This window comes from Malurus melanocephalus, unplaced genomic scaffold (assembly GCF_030028575.1).
Source record: "Malurus melanocephalus ecotype Western Australia unplaced genomic scaffold, MMel_1.1 scaffold_147, whole genome shotgun sequence".
NCBI classification, from domain to species: Eukaryota; Metazoa; Chordata; class Aves; order Passeriformes; family Maluridae; genus Malurus; species Malurus melanocephalus.
In genome coordinates this window covers 790,054-810,229 of record NW_026623379.1, presented here as the reverse complement: position 1 = coordinate 810,229, position 20,176 = coordinate 790,054, and the positions used below count along the sequence as shown (strand labels likewise).

The following is a 20,176-nucleotide window of genomic DNA, read 5'->3' as shown; positions in this document are numbered from 1 at the left end:
CTTGGGATATCTAGGGATGCCATTTTACAAACTTCAGCGAGCAAAAGAAGGGGCCTGGAAAGCAGAGGACTTGAACCAAACGTTAAATCAGGTGCAGTTAAATGAGCCTCCTCCAACCAGTTATATGATTCCYGAGCCTATGTTTCCTGATCTAGATTCCTCTCAGGTTGGTTCCTATTCCAGCACCCAAGTGTCATGGAAGGCATCCCATCTCATCTGTGCCCTCATTGTGCAACACCCTCCTCGCATGGCAGAGTTGGCCTTTCTCTGTGTGTGATGCATTTCATGTAGCCCATACACCTCAGCAATCCTCCAATCATTTAATCTCTCTGGTGCTTTTTACAATTGAAGAAATGTATTATTTTTTGATTCTGCTCTGTACATGCAGCTTCTATTTTCAGCAGTAGCTTGCAGAAAGGTGGTGCTGTCTGTGAGAAACTCTGAGCTTCTCTCTGACTGTGATCAGGCTGTAAATATGGGCTTGGTAACCTTGGTCTGAGCCATGAGTCTGTGCTGCCCACCAGTTTAAAGGCGAGTGGGGCTGGTGGTAACTCCTGGTAGATAAAAGGTGCTCTGAAAATCCTGATCTGATGTGTCCTGTGAGCACAAGTGTTTACGGAGTGGTTCTGTTTCACAGGTGTACTGTCAGAACATCCCTCTGGCAGCAGCCCTGCCCTCCAGCCTGCCTCCCTATGCCCCAGTGAGCCAGCCCACGGTTCAGTTCATCATGCAGGGAAGTCTTCCAGCTCTTGGCTGTGTGGCAGGACAGAGCCTCACCCCAGAGCCAGGCAGCCTGGCTGCAGCCTCTGAGCCAGGAATCCAAGCTGCTTCTGTTGGAAATGCAGAGGAAAAGATCAAAGAACCCAAACCTCCAGTGGATAAAACAAAAAACGAGGAAGTGAGTGAATGCATAAAATAAATGAGCTGTTTATTTGAACTTTTTCATTTGGGGGATTTTTAAGCTTTCYATACTGTGTTTTCTTAGCCCTGCTGGTTTTGGTGACTGACTGTGCTAACCCAGGATAAGCAGGCAGTCCTCTCTTTGAATTAATTTGAGATATATTCCATTTGTGGATTCTGTTTTCTACTGCTTTGTCACCATAGGACGGGAGGGATTAAAACATTTAAAATACATTCTTAAAATTCTAAAACTTATGAATATTTGGAAGGCACTTTTCAGAACAGAATATCCAATTTTCTCCAAACACCAGGTTTTCTTATTTTCTCTCCAGCTTTGAAATTAATGTCAATTTTCATAACAGTCCTATAGAGAGGTAGGACTTGTATCTTGTTACTTATCAGCACTGAAAATGCAGAAATAGTAAAATACTTGAGAGTTTTTTCAGTGTAAGTACTTTGCTGCTAAGTTTTGGGTTTGCTGCACAGAACATCTGCTCTAGGTACAGTGGAATCTAACACAACAACAAAAACTTATTAGCCCATTATTTTCCCTCCAACCACAAAACCAAACAGAAAGATGCATTTCCCACTGAGCCTCCATTTGTGAGCCTCAGTTTTTACGGACTTGTTTTGATGGCACCTGTGACCATTACTTCATAGGCAACTCTGCAATTTTCAGATTGCCTTTAGAKCTATCTAAAGCTTTATATTTGCAGTTATGATTTGCTGCTTTTAGAATTTGATGCCTTTTGTTGGATGTGTGTTTACTGCAGAGTTGTTGAATGGGAAGAAGGAGGCCAAAATTAGTAAGTCCACATTGTAGTCACTTGCTTGAAACACATTCTTTAAGACACAGAATGTTACATAAAACAAAGGTTCCTCGTAGGGCAAACTTACACTTGTTTCAAGGAATTGGCATTAAAGGAAATCACTTTGAGGTGATAACTTGGGTTATTGAAACTGTGAAATGAGAATTTTCATTATAAGAATGTTTCTAAGAAAATCGGTTTCAGAAACCATTCCCAAGACAGCACAAGGTAATGAAGTTCTCTTTCATGTGCAGTACATGAAGAAGCTTCACATGCAGGAAAGGGCCGTGGAAGAAGTGAAACTTGCCATCAAACCTTTTTACCAGAAGAGGGAGATTACAAAGGAGGARTACAAGAGCATCCTTCGGAAAGCAGTGCAAAAGGTAAGGGCCCAGAGAAAGAAACTCTGGAGAGTTTCTGGAGAGGAGGAGCTGGGTAGGTCTTTACACAAGTGGCAGTACTTTGGATTGCACTTGCCTGTTTGAGCAATTACATGTCATACCTGAGCAGCAGGTCTTTGCACCCTGACTCATGCTCTGCACTCCTGTGGTGAAACAGGAGTTGCTTTAAGCAGGACTGATTGGTGCTATTGATGAGAGCTGTCAGTCTGTTCCTTTTATAAGATTATGCTTTCAAAGGACAAGAACATTGCTAAGCTTCAGCTTCCTGAGCTGAAATGGTATGTGGTGCATACCCTGGGTGAGAATGATCAAATCCYCCTCACTTCATTCAGAGTTCTAGGTGTATCTGATAGAGTGAGAAAATACTTTGTGCATTAGGTCCTTGAGCATATGTGGTCCCTGAACCTTGGAAAAGAGCCTTGCAATTTTGCTGATACTGACTTTTGTCTCAAATCTTAGTGCTGACTAGATAGTGGCTAAAAAAGAGCTTGATCAGCAAGTAAATGTTGTCTCGTGAGAAGAAGTAATGCTCTTGTGGTCAAGGCAGTTAATTGATACCTCAGAGAACTGTATTTTCTCCCTGCTCTGCGTTCTTGCTATCACTGAGAAATTCCATCATAAATTAAAATTCCTAAGATAACAGCTGCAATTCCGCATCTTCTGTGTGACCCAAATAAACCACAAGTGTTGTTTGCTAGAGAGCTGCTGAAGTCACTGTGAACTCCTCTCTGAACAGAGATAAGTCTGTTCTTGTGTAGGGGTGTACTCTCTGTGTCTCAAAATGGGCTCTCAAAACTGCCATATTCTTTTAATCTGAGCATTGCTTSCTTAGAAGCATCCCCAAAATGGGATATCAGCACTTCCTTGGTTACCACGTGTTGTGTAAAACTGGATGGATGGGTGAAAAAACCTGTAGTAAAAAGGGATGATTGTGCTTTGAGATGTCTCTGCATTCATTTGGTGCTCCGTAGATAAGCTCTGGGCCATTTCTGGAATGCTTGAAGGAAAATACTCCTCTTGTCTTTGTTTTCTGCTTTATGAGTCTTGGGGGTCTGTGCATGAATTGCTTCCCTGGATGCTTAGGGCCTCTGTCCCCCTTGTCTGAGCTGCTGTCATTGACCAAGTGCCATTTCTGATCTACTGCAGATCTGCCACAGCAAAAGCGGAGAGATCAACCCTATGAAGGTGGCCAACCTAGTGAAGGCATATGTGGAAAAATACAAACATATGAGGAAACATAAGAAAAGTGATGGTGAAGATACACGTGAAGTGGAAAACTGAGAGCAAGCCACAGCCAGCAGGACTTGAACTGAACTTATCCTGGCTGTGGACACCATGGGAAWAACAGACTTGCAGCTGCATTCCTTTGTAAACAGAGTGCAGAGAAACAAGATTATAATAGAACTTACACGGAACCTTCTCTTGAATTGTTTCCATATGGGAATGAATTTGGGGTTTCTTTGGMTTACCTACAGCTGTAGAGATAAATAACAATCAAATGCCTCAGACCAGCAGAGTAATTCAAGGGGAGACACAGAAGAGGTTGTTCGGCACTCCYGGATTGCTACCGTTTTCAGGGTTACTTTGATCATATTTTTGGGCTGTGCACTTGTCTTGCTAAAGTTTGAAACTGGACACCACTTTTCATACAGTATATTGAGAGCTATATACTGTTTCCCTTGTGTTTATTTATCGAAATATGGATTGTCTTTAGAAATTTCTGATTTAATACTTGAAATGTCGTATTTTTAGCTCGTTGGATGGTGAGCGAAGTTTTACTCGCTCTGGCATTTGGGGATTGCAGAAATGGGTTAATCTTTATAAACTGACTTCAGAAACACTGCTCARGCCGTGGTGTTTATTTACATTCTGTTGGAAGTACCTTGTTAGTGGAAACAATTAATTTTGGGGTTGGAGATTATGTTGCACTTGTGTAAATAATGCACTGATGGCTGGTTTTGCGTCTGCCTTTCAGGAAAAAGTGAAACAAAAAGCAAGCGTTGTCGATTTTCAGTTACGAGCCCGAAGGATAAGGTTGAACTGATGTACAAAGCAGAAATGTGACAGAGTTTATAAAGTTATTTTGAATGGTTTTTGTCCTATAGCAGGTGTCATTTCTTTGTCTTGCATCTACTTCTYACCCTGGCTGTTCCATATAAACCTGCACACTTAGCTCTTGCATAAGGAATACTSTGTTTGTGGAAGAGGATTAGAGTTGGATTAGTAATTGTCCCTCCTCCTCTGCAGGAGAACTGGTTTTGCTGTCAAGAATGAAAGGAGCTTGATTCCATCTCAACTGCTTTAGCAAAACTCTTTGCCCGCAGGTACTGCAGAGCAGCAGATCTTTTAGGTGACCATCTGAAATACAGGCCCTTAAATGATATTAAGCACCCTTGATCCTGACTTGTTTCATTCCTCATTAAACCCTGCTAGGGAGGAGATGTTTCACAGGGAAACTGAAGAGAAAACCAGTAAGGTACAACTCAGAAACTGGCTTTCCCTCCACGGGAACTGGTTTGGGGAGTTTATTTTTTTTAATATTTAAACAAAACAAGCCTATATGCCAGTAGTGTGTGGACTGGCACAGTGCTTCACTCCCATCATTCACAGTGCTAGTGGAGTGTTTATGGATGAATCCTGAGTATTTTTGGAGTTAATCTTGCTTGGTTTTGTATGCTTCCTCTATGGAAGTGCAGCCTGGATGGATGATAAGGAAGTGATAACTTTGGAGTTGCTTTGAAGATTTTTGGAAGAGACACACAGGACTGAGTGCAGAAGAAAAGCTGGAAGAGAAGCTGTGGTTTTCAAGCTAAACTTGTAGCTAGACCACATACCTGGAACATGGGTGGGGAGTTGTAAATGCAAACACTGATAATAATTGCCAAAATAATTCAGAAACTTTGATGACACTGATGGCACAAGAACTGAGAGAATGTGATTGCATTGTGCATACACTTAGTCTGGAAATTGGACACCTCTGAATATGTCAGAGCAACAATTCTGCCATAACCTGTCTGTATGAGTGAAAAAGGGTAGGTAGTGTCAAAAACCAAGGCCGGACTAAATAATAGAAGCAACTGCACTGTTTATCAGGAAGACAGTGTCAGTCTGTGTCATTCCTCAGGCTGTTTCACTGCTGAGTGTTTAATGTTAGCTTTGCCCTGGCAGTAAAGATAACAGCCTCTTCCAGGGTGTAGTAGGAGCGCCTGCAGTGTAAGKCCTGTTACATTTGTTACCTCTGCAGCTGCCATTGCCTGAGAACCACCGAGMCTGAAAACTACACCTTCTGCCTGTGCTTGCTGCTGAAGTTATGTGAACAATACTGGTTCTTTCATTCTGTCTGCCATTAAAATATATTAAGTTAAATAATTAAATTATCAAATTGTAAGCTGCCTTCTGGGAGCGGCAATGAAAAACATACCTAAAAATGCCTCTTCTGGCATGTTCTAGAAAACAGTTTTCCTAGTATACTGTGTATACTACTTGCTTCTTTTTTCCCCTTTCTTGTTGATCCTCTTAGATCAGATGCTGCCACTTGTTYAAGGGAAGAAATCTTTTTTATTCAATACATGCAGTAGTCTGGTATCTATAGCCTCTTGTTAGTGTCTTTTCATTCCTGTGGTGATGCCAAAAGCTCCTTCAGCGGGAATGCTGCACCAGCAACTATTCTCCCACCCTGTTTGTCTCATAGGTGACTTCCAGAACTGCTTTTGGGACATAGCCCTGGCTCTGCCATCTGGCCAGAGGTGCTTGGGTTGTTGAGAGCTGCTCTGAGGTTGGATGGAGAGAGAGAGGGTGGGGTTCCCCGGCAGAGCCTGGGGAGGCGGGAGCGACACCAGAGGAGGAAACGAAAGGGGGAGGCGAGCGCCCAGAGGATCCAGCTGGTGCCACGCTGCAGGGTCATGGCCCAGTCCAGAGCCTGTGAGTAGATGCCCTGGCTCTTCACTGCYCTGGCTCAGTGGTGGTGGGAGTCCTTTGGATTGTCCCTGAGGGAGAGACTGGGCATTTGGGASAGGGCAAAGGCTTGCTTTCCTGCTGGGCTTGTTGCATGTCCCACGTTTCAGTGGTGATGCTGAGAAATGATGAGTCAGTCTGGAGCAGGGTGCATTGCATAATGGGGTGTCATGCTTGGTGTCTTGTGAGGAAGTGAAATAAGGGAGAGGAAAACAATTCTAACCGTGTTTTGCTCTGGTCTTGTGTGTGATTCCCATGCTGCTGGTGCTCTGCTCACCTGCGAATCTCTCTAGTCTAAACATCCTCTGTTTGGGGACATGCTTAGCCATCACTAAGTGCCCTGTCCTTCAGGGAACCCCAGCATCCCTTCATTATTTCATGTCTCCCAGGCTGGGAGCATCTGCAGGGAATTACAGCRTCAGCTGGAGGGTGGAGGATGTGAAAGAAGAAGTGTCTGAACTCGTTGGCCCTGGCCTCAGTGCATCTCCATAGCTGTGGTCAAGAGCTGAGGGTGAGCTGAGCATGTTATTTGGGGAGCAGCTGAGTCCTGATATCAGCTCTGCCCCCCAGCCCACTGCTGGCATTAGAAAACTCCCCATTTTGGGGTAGGTGCACCTGTGGCTGGAGGTCTTGCTGGGCTCAAAGGGGGAGAACAGGTCTGTTACTGTGACACTTGGGCTGTAGGTCAACATCTGATGGGAACTGTTCCTGTGTCGTCAGCCCCAGCCAAGACCCTCGGCCTCAGTTCCTCTGTTGAGAGAACATAAGAGCTATTCAAGTAGCAATTGTGGTTGCACTGTTCAACCAGCTCCTCCTTCCTTGTTGGCCAAAATTATTCCAAAGTCATGCAAAAAAAAAAAAAAAAGAAAAAATGGTCTGCAACTCCAAAGGGTCACAGTCTCTCGTAACCACCTTCCCTGTACCATGTGTCCAGGTCCAGGTCAGGAGCAGGAGGATGGATTGCGTGAAGTGGATCTCTCTACTCAGAGGCTTCGCGTGCTCCCACCCACAGTCCTGAGCAATTCCATGCTGGAGAGCCTTGACCTCGACAGGAACAAGCTCAGGAACRTCACCGGCATTTCTAAGCTTTGCAACCTCAAGAAGCTGATACTGTCCAAGAATGAGATTGTGGACTTTCCCCGTGAAATCCAGAGCCTGGTCTGTTTGGAGAGGCTTGAGCTGAATCAGAACCAAATCCGGATCATCCCAGAGGGGGTTTTCTCCYRTCTCCCCAGGCTTAAATTCTTGCGGCTGAACAATAACCGTCTCTGTGCCCTGCCCCGGGACTTGGCAGCTTGTCAGGGCAGCCTCCAGTACCTCAACATCTCCAACAACCTGTTCCAGACCTTTCCGCAGCCTGTCCTGCAGCTGGCACGCTTACAGGAGTTGCACGTGCAGAATAATGCCCTTCACCAGCTCCCCARAGAGCTCTTCCTGGGACAATCCCTGAAAATGTTTAAGGCCGGTAGGAACCCCCTCCGGGAACCACCCATTGAAGTGTGTGCTGGTGGCATTCGGCAGATCCGGAATTACTTCAAACAACTTCAGCATGGGWTGGGGCAGGAGGACAAGAGGGTCAAGACCATGTTCCTGGGGGCCTCGCTGGCAGGCAAGTCCACCATCTGCAGAAGCTTGAAGCAAGGACAATCCAGACTGATTCCCAGGGAGGAGCGAACGGTTGGGATAGAGATYAGTGAGTTCCAGATCGAGGATTTCACATTTCTCTTCTGGGACTTTGCTGGCCAGCTGGAATACTACATGACTCACCACGTGTTCATCACCCCACAGGCACTCGTCATCCTTGTCATCAATCTTCACATGTAAGTGCTGAACTGGTTGGGATTCCGAGTAGAGCAGGGAAACTAAAAAGGAGCTGRGGAAACTTTGCACTGCACAAATTCACACCATTTCCATGGGGCCTTGAGGGCCTGGTCTTCTCATCATTGGCATATCTGGCACTCCCTCTCCCCCTTTTTGCACATCAGTCTTTTGGTTTGCCCAGTCTGTCATCACATTGCCAAAGTCCTCTGTTTGGAGGGGTTGATTAAGCATCAACTCCTTATGTGACAACTGAACCCCATCTAAATGGACTTGTTTTGTACAAAAAGCAAATCCCTATGATCCCTTCTGTATCCTGTGGTGATYCCTGAACATGGAGAGAACATCAGCCTTGGGTTTGGTGCTACAGAGGGATGCTCCTATCCACAGCAGGGATTGACTGCAYTACGTCCCATAGCTTAAGGATGGGGAACTGAAAGATGAAGTTGGATACAGTCCATGCCAGCTTCTGACATCTGAACTCTTCTCCAGTGAGCTCCTGGGACAGCACAGAGTGTCTGGTCAGACCCACACTGGTGAAAGCTGGCTGGAGATCCAGAGGGTCAGATATGAATTTGGGATTTTCTTTTTCTCCCTCCCCAGGTACCAAACTAATGACAAAACTTTCAAGGAGCTCGTTGGCTTCTGGATCAACAACCTCTCCATGCGGGTCCCARACTCAGTGGTGCTTCCTGTGGGAACCCATGTGGATTGCTGCCAAGAGCAGGAGGTGGCAGAGAAGACACGTGACATCATGGCCAGGATCACAGCCATGCTGGCAGAAAGAAAAAGCAACCTTGCTCACTTCATCGACAACCTGGAGGGCAGTGAGGAGCCCAAGCTTTACRTGGACCAGTGGGAGAGGCTGAAAGAGATGGACAGCTGCACCTTAACTGTAGGGCTGAGRTTATCCTGGGTTTTGGCTGGCTGAGGTCACCTTGTTGCCTCTGGTAGCCCAGTGTGCTCCTGGAAGTGGTGCCCTGGTGCGATTGTACCTGGGCTGGGGTGGACATGGTAACCCTTGGCTGTGACCTGCAGGGTCCATGTCCCTGGTAGGTGATGGGCATCTCCTCCTGTGGCTTATAGCAAGTGCCTGAGGAGGAGGGTGAGGGATTAATTTAGTTGACCAGGTGATCACCAGGAACTGCTGCAGAGCAAAGGCATGACAGAAATGCCCTCTGAGGCTGAGCCAGTGCTGTGTCCCACTCTGGGTGACCTCGTTGTCCTTTAGCTCGCAGGCTAAAAAAGCTCTTATTGGTGTGCTTTTGTCAGTATGTGCTTTCTCTTTTCCAGATCTTAAACTTAGTTGCTGTCAACTGCRCGGATCACCGTGACATCAAAAAGCTCGAGGCCACTATTTTGGAGCACGTGAAGAATGAGGAGCTYTTCCCCGAGGTTGTGCGAGTGCTGCCACCCGTCTACCGGCAGGTGGAAACTGCCATCATGGAYATTGCACAGAGCGAGGAGATGGCAGACCATGGTGAGTGCTCCATCACTCCTGCCCGCCTTTCTGAGAGCATCTTCTGTCCTGTGCCTGGGACAGGCTCTCTCCAAGGTTTTCCTGAACCTAGGATAGGCTCTCCAGTGCTTGCTACACCTTCTGGCTCTGTTAGTATGGCAGTGGGGATCTCTGTGTTACTGCTGAGCATGCCTGAACTGGCCACGCTGGCTGGTTTCTTGCTGGTTTCTTTCTCCTGTTTCCCCTGTATAGGCAATTAAAAAATCTTGCAGGAAGGAGCTCCACAGCTTTAATGCTTCCATGTGGTTTTCAAATTGACATGCTGCTGACTTTATTTAATGGCTTTTGCCCCTCCCTAGACCATTTTCCATGGATCCTGTGTGTTAGCAGGACCAGAAGGCAGCTCCAGCCCCTTGCTTATGTATCTGAAGCAGGTATGAACACCACCAGYTCCCAGTGACATCTCTGCTCCCCTGTAGAATTAGAGAATGAGGAGCAAATGCTTTTCTTTTGTGGAGAGCAGCCAGATTTTGTTGCCTATCTCTCTGCATTGCTGGGTGACAGTCTGAGTAAAATATACATAGAATCTGAAGTTACACTATTTCTTTGCTAGCTGAACTCACAAATACCTTTATTGCRTGCTGCATTTTAAGTTTTATTTTAATCAACATTTTAAACTGCTGTACTTAGTCTACTAGTAGTTTATTTCTGTGTAGTATATAATTTGCCACAAACCCCTTACTCTGTTATTTTCTTGTATCTAATAAACAATAATTTATTTTGGATTAGACCTAATCGGCTATTATTAAAAAACTAGCGAACTAATTGAGTCCTGGGATGCTGCTCGCCCTGATAAGCTAACTGCTGATTGCCAAAAGCCTAGTCAAAAGGCAAAAATCTATCTAAGYTCCCATCTCCATTCCTAACATTTTGGTGCTGTGAGCAAGATAATGGCAAATGATTTGAAAACTCAGAGTAAGGATCTGGCAAATTATCTATGGAGGCACAGTACTCATATTGAGACCAATGATCCCTGGCCCACAGATAACTAGCTTCAGTGGAGAAAAATAAGAGAGAAAATAGATGAAACATGGGGATCACTAAAAGATACAAAAAGAAAGAGAATTATCTGTTATGCTCTTGCCCTGTGTTTGCATTCTGCTTGGGAATGGAGAAAACAGATGATTAAAAAGAATGATAAACTARTGAATGAAATACAAAGATTAAAACTTGCACAACTCTCCCTGCAAGGCCAATATAATAAGGTAAAACAAAGACTAAAAAAATCCAAGGAACAAACAAAAATGTTGGAGGAAAAATTGAAATTAACATTATTACATACCCCCAAAGGTATAAATGTTAAAAAAWTTTAAAAATTTATAACATCACCTGAAGATTGGGATAATATTTGACAAAGCTCTGATAAAAATTATAATGAAAACATGAAATCAGTTTCTGATAAAAATACACAGAACTTCCCTCTCTTAAAGAGGAAGAAGCTCCAGAATTTCAAATGAAACCCGTAATAARAACTGAAATATCAGAAAGTCCCCAGGGCTGTAGAAGGCGTAACATGACGAAAACATCCCCCCAGGATCCCCTGGAAATGAAAAACTTCTGAGAAAAATACAAAAACAAAGCAGGAGAAATRGAAACAGAATATCTGTGGAGAGTTTKTCTCACAGCAGGAGACGATGTATTATTATATAAAACAAAAAGCTTCRAGTTCTGGGTGCAGGCGTATTTTTGCACCATGGACCACAACCCCCTAACAAACCTCATTCCATAACCAGCAGAGTTGCAYACTGGGCAGGGGSAGTAAATAATATAAAAARAAGAAAACCAASGTCAATTCCTATTCATTCAGCAGATGAAGTCACAATTGCAATAACAAAGGCTGCCTGCATAGAGGCAATGCACGACAGTCCAGATAGGGACATGCTGATCTCTGCAGAGGTAGATCCTGAAAGAATGAAAYCTCTCATATGAGGAGCCCCAGCCGTATTAAAAAATCACTTGGTGGGGAGATGAAATGAAATCAGAAATGRTGTAACATATAACAAAACATTAATACACAATCCACAGGCCCCACAGAGACCGATCCCGACTTGGGCGGATCTATCACATGAAATAACAACATATACCAAAGAAATAAGCTAGAATACCCAAAAAAATAATCCAAATGCAGAAACACGAGAACCCTCTGAAAGACGGGTGAGAGTTGTTAAACACAAATCATCCGAGGRAAAAAGAAAAATCTAGTCACACTGACCCCCAGAGRAAAAAAAATYAATTATAGAAGAATGCTATCRYCCTGAAAATTCCTAAATCTATCCTGCAAAAACAATCCAAAAGTGCAATTRCAAACCTAATTCAAACCATAGAAAGAGTGAAAGAAAAAGCAGCTAGCAGCTCACAAGAAAAAAAAAAAATCGATCCCAATCCTTTTACATCACCAGGAAACTGCTAAGTGCTGAGAAGCCTTTGGAGCAGCTCTCTGGGCGCATCCATACATACCAATACATTCCTGATAAAATTAACCCTCACCTGTGTCTCCCAGTAAGACCCAAAAACCAACCAATAAAATTCCTAATTGACACCAAAGCCCATATCTCTTTAATCACTCTCACAGAGGCTGCAAAACTAAACTTAAGTTTTAAAAAGAAAAAAAAAAATTCTGTTTACCTGGCTCTGGTAGAAACAGTGCTACAACTTACCCAGCTAAAGTCTGTTTATAATTACCTAGAAAAAAAAAGATAACAGCACATGCTTTTGCAATTGCCGATCATAAAGAAAACATCTTGATATGATATCCTCCAAAAGAAAACCCTAAAAATTACCAAATAAAACCATGTAGTCTTTTAATTCTACAAAAACCTCACATAATAATCTTTTTAAAAAACATAAAAAAGTAAACCTCCTAAAAATAACCCCAATTTACCTGTTTCTGCTGTAACTAACACCAAACAATATCCTATCCCCCCTGCAACCAAACAAAAAATAAAGTAATTAAAAATCTAAAACACACTCTAATTCAACTCCCCTGTCTAGCCTCTAAAAAAACCAAACAAGAACTAGCACTTAACAGTTAATTATCAAAGACTAAATACAAATACAGAKCTCTTAACAGCAGCTGTCCCAAATATTACAAATCTCACCACCACACTGCAAGCCTTCCCTCACAAGTAGATAGCCATGTTAGATGTAGAAAACATGGGTTTTATAATACCAATTAAAAAAAAAATAAACCCACATTTTCATTCACTTGGGAAGSAACACAATACACATTTAACCATTTWCCTCAAAAATACAAACATTYACCCACTATTACTCATAATGCATTAACTGAATTMCTTCAACAAATAAAAATACAAGAAGGAGTACAAGTATATCAATACAATAATGATGTGYTAATGCAAAGTGGAAAAAAAAGGCAGTCCAGCTTACAACACAAAATATATAAAATTAATTGAGTGAAGAGAGAATTTAAATATCTTTAACCAAATGTCAAAAACCCTCAAAAGAAGTAAAATTCTTAAACACCTAGTGGACTAGCAGGCCAAGCTGTAATTCCAAAAAAAAAATCAAAAAATTAAACACTATACCTACTCCCACGACAAAAAAGGAGCTACAACAAATCATGAGTACTCTAAAATACTAAAAAACATATCCCTAAGTTTTCTATCAGAAAAAAAGTATATACACTAATAAAAAAGTGAAGCATAAAAATGACTTAACAACCACAATCAAACTCTACAAACACTAATAAAAAAATTTAAAACCTACCAATCACTTAAACCAGTTCACCCCAGCGATCCCATAATAACCGGATAAAGTTTTACCAAACATAGAACTTACTGTAATCTATTTCAATAAAAACCAAACAGACCCAAACAGCCATTAAAATTCACCTCCACGACATTCAAAACCACTGAAAATTACTCTAATTAAGAAACAAGCTATTGTCTCTGACAAAAACCCTTAAACAAGTAAAAAAATCCAACAAAAACAACCTATTAAAATTCAAAGACCTTTTAATTTACTAACCAGCATTAAGAAAAACAGTGCTCCCCCTAAAAGCATACCACAACCCACAGTTCACAAGTWGTATACATACCTATCAAAAATTACAAACCAAATAAATATCACTAAAGAACCAACAAAATCTACAAAGTTACAAATTACTTTAACCTCAAATATATTAACTTTACAACAACCATATGAATACAACCCTATATTAAATACCCCTGCTCCTACCTCAAATTCTAAAATTAAATATATCTCGTTTACTAATACTTCAACCAAATGCATTAATAGTAAATAAAAATACAGAACAATAGCTCTAAATATTAAAATGAAAGTAGAAGTGATAGAAAAATAGTTTTAAAATACACAAGTAAAAAAATTGCAAACTGTATTATTAACAATAAAAAAATACAAAAAAATATATGTGAACTCCTATGCAGTCTAAACTAGAATCATACAGTAGTTGTGTCAGTAAAAAACATTAGATTAACAAATAAATAAAAAAGTAATTTAACAAAAAAAAATTTAAATAGCTATTGTCACAAACTCAAACCCAGCAAATCCAAATAAGCTAAGTTAAAACCCATACAAATAACCGAACCTTACAAACTTACTAAAACAACAAAGTAAATCAACTAACAAAAATAAAAAAAAAAAATTAGAAAACCACAATATTAATACCAATTGAATGAGTAATTGCACTGTAAATTAAAACATACTAAACAAAAAACCCTATTTTTTACAACGCAAAGCAGAGGCTAACCAGTAACCAAAAAAAGTATAAAAATATTCTCACACAGTGTCCACAGTGTCAATTAAAACTCAAACAAACCACCTCTACACATTAAAAGTAATAAAACACTTTAGTCAACCTAACAAATAAACTACATTAGACCCCTAAAAACATCYAATAATTACAAATACATATTAARAAGTATAAAAGTTGTATCTAAACTATTAAAAACCACTAAAAAAAAACATACTAATACAGGAACCACTCAGAACTCAATGAATAGTTTTCTAGTCTTCCTATCCCAAACTCTATACAGAATGACAATAAATCACACTTCACCAACGTAACAGTCCAACATTAAACAAAAAAAAAATCAAATTTTCCATACACCTTACTATCCCCAAACAAATAAAATTGTAGAACATGCTAATAATTTACTAAAACATTACCTTAAACCACACAAACATAAATAAAATTTWAAAATACCCTCTACACTATATTAAATAAATAACAAATATAAAATAATAAAAAGCCTGGCCTCACGAACCTTCCTGAGCCCTATATCTTTTAAAACAATGCCACAAAGCAAAATTAAAACTTTTCAAAATAATTTAACAGTAAACCAACCAATTATAATAAAACTACCCCAAATTAAAATTATACCAATGACACTAACAAACACTCGAAAACCCATGGCCTGAGTAGCTACTAATTCTAATGACCACCAACACAAAATCAACTCCCAATGAATACTCCCCATGTTTTAGACTGTTCTTGTCTCTGTGACAAACCTGGTCTTGCCCTAAATAAAACCTGTTTCCCCAGCAATGCCTCGCAAGCCGTTCCTACACCGCCCCCATACAACGGTAAACGTAACAACGTGTTTACAACTAAAAACCAAAAAAAAAATCGCTACTATAACTTGCTAACAAAACAAAGCATATAATCATTACTTAARTTCTACTAGTTTCTTTAATAACCTTAAATATTTAAGAATATCCTCACCAAACAARAGACTAAATGCATACCCCAAGYGTGAAAYAAAAAAACACTTAAACAACAAAAAAACCCAAACTCTTTACTACACAACTCCAAAAACTTCAGAACTTCCTAAACGCCTAAACAAATAATACCAACTCCACACASAGAAAAACCTATRGAAMTGCACACCAACCAATAAATTTACTATAATCAAAAATATTAATTACAACACTGTTTACATTTCTATACTTACAAATCAAYACTCTTAATATTACTAAATAACATACCAACCACCSCAACAAAACCTTATGATTAACTATTTTAAAAACAAAACCAAAGAATAATACCACTAATTCCATCAAAYWCTCCAACCTACCACAATTTTACTCTATAAAAAATACACAAAATTTCTAAAAAACAAAAACCTCTCACATACACAGTAAGAGTGTGTGAAAGCCTCTCCTCAAAGTCTGGAGGCAGGCTTTGAGTTACTTCTCCAAAGGTTGAGAGAAAAGACTTCAATGTATACTCCCACCACTAATTAAATTAGTAAAATATACATAAAATCCTAARTTAYACTATTTCKTTACTMACTGAACTCACAAATACCTTTATTGYRYGCTGCATTTTAAATTTTATTTTAATCTACATTTTAAACTACTATACTTAATCTACTAATAATTTATTTCTGTATAATATATAATTTACCACAAACCCCTTACTCTGTTRTTTTCTTATATCTAATAARCAATAATTCATTTTATATTRAACCTAAKCAACTATTRTTAAAAAACTAAGGCACGAAACTGAGTCCTAGAATACTAGTCACCCTAATAAACTCACTACTACTTACCAAAAAYCTAAACAAAAACCAAAAATCAATTTTAAACTGCCATCTCCATGAATAACACCATTGCTGAGGCGAGGCAAGGCTGTGGGTGCTGCAGGGTGGCAGTGGGACAGCTGAGGAGAGGCAGAAGGTTTTTGGTCACCACCACTGAGCATCGCTCCAATCCCAGCTGCTTCCCCAGGGATGGCACGGGTGGCATGGGACGCTGCTGGTGCTTGTTGGCTCTCTGAACCATCTGCCTTGGAATCCATGGATGCATGCTGAGCTCCTGCATCTCGCTCTAGGCATGATGGACCTCCAGTACCTGCTCAGCAAACTSTCCCAGCACAAGCACCTGGCCAGCCTGGGCAGGGAGCTCCTCCAGGACATCCTGCGCTACCTCCACCGCATCGGGCTCGTCGTGTGGTATGAGGAAATCAAGCACTTGGAGAGCACGGTCTTTCTCCAGCCTACCTTTTTAATAACCATGTTCAAGGTGAGTGTGGGGATCAGGACCATCTGCTCTGCAGAGCCCAAGCTCTGCAGCTTTRCTGGGCTCCTCTCACTGCCACCTCATCTGTCCTTCCCTTCCCGTGCAGCTCCTGGTGCGCTACCGCCTCGTCCAGCAGCTGGAGAACATCTCTGTGGAGACACTGATTGGGGAACACGCCACCATCAGAGACAGGGCCAACTGGGTGTGGACCTTCAAGGCAAAGGCGATGCTGTGCCACCAGGCTGTGCGTGCCTTGGTGAAGCACCAGCTCTGTTCGGAAGGGATGCGGGATGTCTTTGAGGAAATCATGGGACACAGGCCTCACAGAGGGAGAGGGAAGCTCTTCAGCCTCCTGGAGCACTTTGAGCTCTGCCTGGAGGTGAGGAACACCGAAGCGCTCAACCCACAGGCCAGTGAGTTTGTGCCTGGCAAGCCTTGGGAGACCACACGGAGCCACAGCGAGTCCTGGTACCTGTTCCCAACCTATCTGAACCAGACAGAGGAAGTGTCTGAGGTGTGGGGAGGAGATCACCCYGAGGACCTCCACATCCGTGCCTATTTCTCACCTGAAATACCTGAGGGCTTCTTCCAGAGGTAAGCACTGGTTTCCAGCCCTCGATGAGGTGGTGAGATTGAGTTTGCTCAATGCAGTGCCAGGATGACTTGTCAGCATGTCCTTGGCTGTTGAGACTTCATCTGCTGAGGCTGAGAGTCAGGATACCAGAGCGGCTTCTCAGCTGTGCCATGCATGTGTGGAGCCCTGGATGAACCCTTGTGATGTTTGCTGCCTGGATGTGAGCAAAGGCTGTGCTCCTTCCAGTTCACCTTTCATCTTGGGGGGTGTTTGGCTAATCTGTGCCCATCCTGCAGGCAGAGGTCTCATAGTCTCAACCCAAGAATGTTCCAGTTTCTGAGGGCATTGGGACTGTACCAGTTTTTGGAATTTCTGGTTTTCTGATCTTGTGTCTAAGTTTTATCTGATGGTGTTGTGGTTAAACCTCAGCTGGCAACCAAGGACCACAGAGCCACTTTCTCACCACCCCCCGGTGGGACTGGGGAGGGAATCAGAAAAGTGAGAAAACTCATGGGTTGAGATAAAGACAGTTTAATAGTTGAAAAAAAAWTATAATAACAACAGTAAAAGCAATAATAATATTGTGGAAAGGAAATGGAAAGGAAACCAACGAAGAGAGAAATAAAACGCAAGAACAAGTGATGAAAATAAAAAAACCATTCTCAGCGCCAACAAACTCATGCCCAGCCTTTAACCAAACAATGGTCCCCCAGCCAGCTTTCCCCCACGTTTATATGCTGAGCATGATGCCACCGGGTATGGGATAACCCTTTGATCATTTGGGGTCAGCTGTCCTGCCCGTGTCCCCTCCCACCTTCCTGTGCACCCCCAGCCTCCTCGCTGGCAGGGCAGCCCAAGAACCTGGGAATCCCTGACTTGGTGTAAGCCCTGCTCAAAAGCAACTAAAACATCAGTGCATAATCCACATCATTCTCATCCTCAATCCAAAACACAGCACTGTACCAGCTGCTAGGAAGGAAATTGTCCTGGACAAAACCAGGACAAAATGGCCAACTCTGGAAGGGTCTCTTGGCTTAAGAGGCTGCTCCTGCTCCTCAAGTTTTTGATAGGGGAAGGTCCTCATTTGGTGTCTGCCTCTGTTCTTACTGAAACTGGGTTAATATTTTCAAATCCACCTGGTGCCGCACTTAACTCTGCTAGGGTTAAGCTAGGAGAAACGTGGTGAAAGCCATGGGCAATCTYCTCACAGGTTCCTGGTGAAAGCTTGCTCCTTCTATTCCACACACTGGGTGGCCAAGGTGACCTGCCTGCTTGTGTGCAATGGCAAACCTCTGCTGATCAAAGAGAACAACCAGAGGGCCTACAGCTACCTGGAACTCCGCTGCAGAAAGCCATCAGAAAGGACAGGTAAAATCCCTGAYGCATATTTCATGACTCGCAGCCCTATTTCTCTCCTTAACTCCGCCCCTGCCACCTGCAGCCCTCTGGGAAGTGTCCCAAGAAGCCTCTGCTGCCTCTCCTAGTCTGGCCTGGGTCCATGAGCAGTTCACTCGAACATTTCCCCTTTCTCCATGCAATTCTGTTCAGGATGTCTCTAGAAGTATCACATGAAAATGGGAAGTCAAGTYTTCATTCTTGTCATGGAGCAAATGGGTCATCCTTCCTGAGAAGGCCCCAGCAGAGTACAGTCTAAGGCTGGATCTTCAAGTGATAAGCAAAAGGGCCACCTGAGTTGGGGAGCTCTTCCAATATATCATTAAATTCCTTATGAAGGCTTGGTTAACTGCAGAAATGGAGCTGGTCCAGCAGTTGAGGCTGTGGGCTGGAAGTGATGTGTGGGTCACCACAGYATCTCCTGGCCTGCGGTTGGTGACTGTAAGTGAGCAAGGCATTCTCCTTTTGCCTGGAAGGGTTCCAGGTTGCCTGGGATTTCCTGGTGGCAGTGGTGCTCATCATCCAGAAGCTCGCCGAGGAGTGGCCGGGGCTGCACACGTGTGTGAAGACTCCCTGCCGAACAGGCGGCTGTCCCGCAGAGCTCCTCTGGCCGGACATGGACGGCACCAGTGCCATGTACGTACACGCTGTGCCCTTCCAAGCGAGGGCAGGACCCAGGTGGTCACTACTGCAATGCTGGAGGGGCCGGTCAGCTTCTAAAAGCCACATGAAATCAGTCTTGAAACTTGCCGGGCACYATAGTGCCCTGCTCCAGAAACGGCAGCTCGTGTCCCGTGGTGTTAGCACTGACTGATGTGGGAAACTGAAGCGTGGAGGGAAAGGTGAGGAAGCTGAGACTCTGGGGCTCAGGCACATCGTGTTCACTCTGGACACGTGCCCAYATGTCCCCGTTTCATGAAGAGCTGAATGTGCTCAGGCACCTGGGAGGGCAGCGGCTGTCCCACCAATAGCAGCACCTCAGGTCGGGGTGGATGGGAAGCCTCTTCCATTGCCTTGGCATCACCTTCTGTGGGAAGCGTTGAGGGCAGCTCCTGCTCCTTTTTCCTGGGCTTTTCCTTCTCAGGACCAAAGAAGATGTTAAAACCTGTGGGACGTGTGGGCACCGTTTTGGTGCAGAGCTGCTCCTGCCCAAAGGTGAGCCCAGTGCCCCAAGCTGGTACTCTGGCAGCGCTCGAGGGAAAGAGGGCTGAGGRTTTCCTGGAGCTGAGGTGCTAAGGTGTCCCATTGCCACAGTTCCCAGGCAGCTGGAGGAGCCCCCAGCACAGCCCTCTGCTCACTATTACGTGACGAGCTACGGGACCACCACCTTTGGGCCCAGCAGCATCCAGGTCACTCGGCAGGTAAGGACACTGCCCCCTCCCCTTGCCCAGGGACCCAACAGTGATGGTCAGGTGCCTGAAATGAGGGGGTGCAGTTGCTTGGGGAGAGCACACCCCATCTTCAGGCAGCCTTCTGGTTTTCGTACTCCCTGAGATTCCACCCACTCTGCACCTCTGAGCTGAGGTCTGGGTGCTTCACATTGTAGTTACTGCCTTATTTTTCCAGAACATCTCCAGTGAGTAACTCTGGGCCGGTGCTTAACGAAGAATTACTTTTGTTTAGCCCAAGCCAAGCTGTCCTCAACTAATTCTGCTTGCCAGTTATGTCTGTAGCCTTTAATGCATGCAAATAAACGCGTTGATAAATACATCCCTTCACTTGTGGGAAGCCACTTCACCTGCTCAAATGTAAGGGGAAGAAGGTGCTGATAAGCTCTCCCATAGCAGCCTGCCCCTGCCGGAAG

General features: G+C 43.3%; 2 protein-coding genes across 7 annotated transcripts in view; both read left to right on the top strand.

Moving 5' to 3' along the window:
* The window catches only part of PHRF1 (PHD and ring finger domains 1), a 28,266-nt gene extending 24,052 nt beyond the window's left edge, over positions 1-4,214 (top strand). For 2 of the 3 annotated variants that reach the window (XM_057371449.1, XM_057371448.1), the window contains exons 15-18: positions 15-166; positions 638-898; positions 1,964-2,092; positions 3,257-4,214. In XM_057371449.1, coding sequence (XP_057227432.1) covers positions 15-166; positions 638-898; positions 1,964-2,092; positions 3,257-3,391 — 677 coding nt within the window. In that variant the 3' untranslated portion in view covers positions 3,392-4,214. The remainder of the gene's footprint in view (positions 1-14; positions 167-637; positions 899-1,963; positions 2,093-3,256) is intronic. The other variant, XM_057371450.1, reaches the window with a different exon arrangement.
* Positions 4,215-4,284: 70 nt separating this feature from the next.
* Positions 4,285-20,002, top strand: LOC130576642 (malignant fibrous histiocytoma-amplified sequence 1-like). 4 transcript variants are annotated; one of them, XM_057371452.1, is made up of 11 exons: positions 4,285-6,031; positions 6,999-7,884; positions 8,486-8,777; positions 9,176-9,362; positions 16,216-16,406; positions 16,510-16,997; positions 18,188-18,345; positions 18,849-19,008; positions 19,457-19,527; positions 19,627-19,733; positions 19,939-20,002. In XM_057371452.1, the coding sequence occupies exons 1-11, from the start codon at positions 6,013-6,015 to the stop codon at positions 19,954-19,956; spliced, it is 2,577 nt and encodes an 858-aa protein (XP_057227435.1). In that variant the 5' UTR covers positions 4,285-6,012; the 3' UTR covers positions 19,957-20,002. The 4 variants fall into 4 exon arrangements, with proteins under 4 accessions (XP_057227435.1, XP_057227437.1, XP_057227434.1 ...); XM_057371454.1 differs by lacking the exon at positions 19,457-19,527; XM_057371451.1 differs by lacking the exon at positions 19,939-20,002 and having other exon boundaries at positions 19,627-19,865.
* The last annotated feature ends 174 nt before the right edge of the window (positions 20,003-20,176 follow it).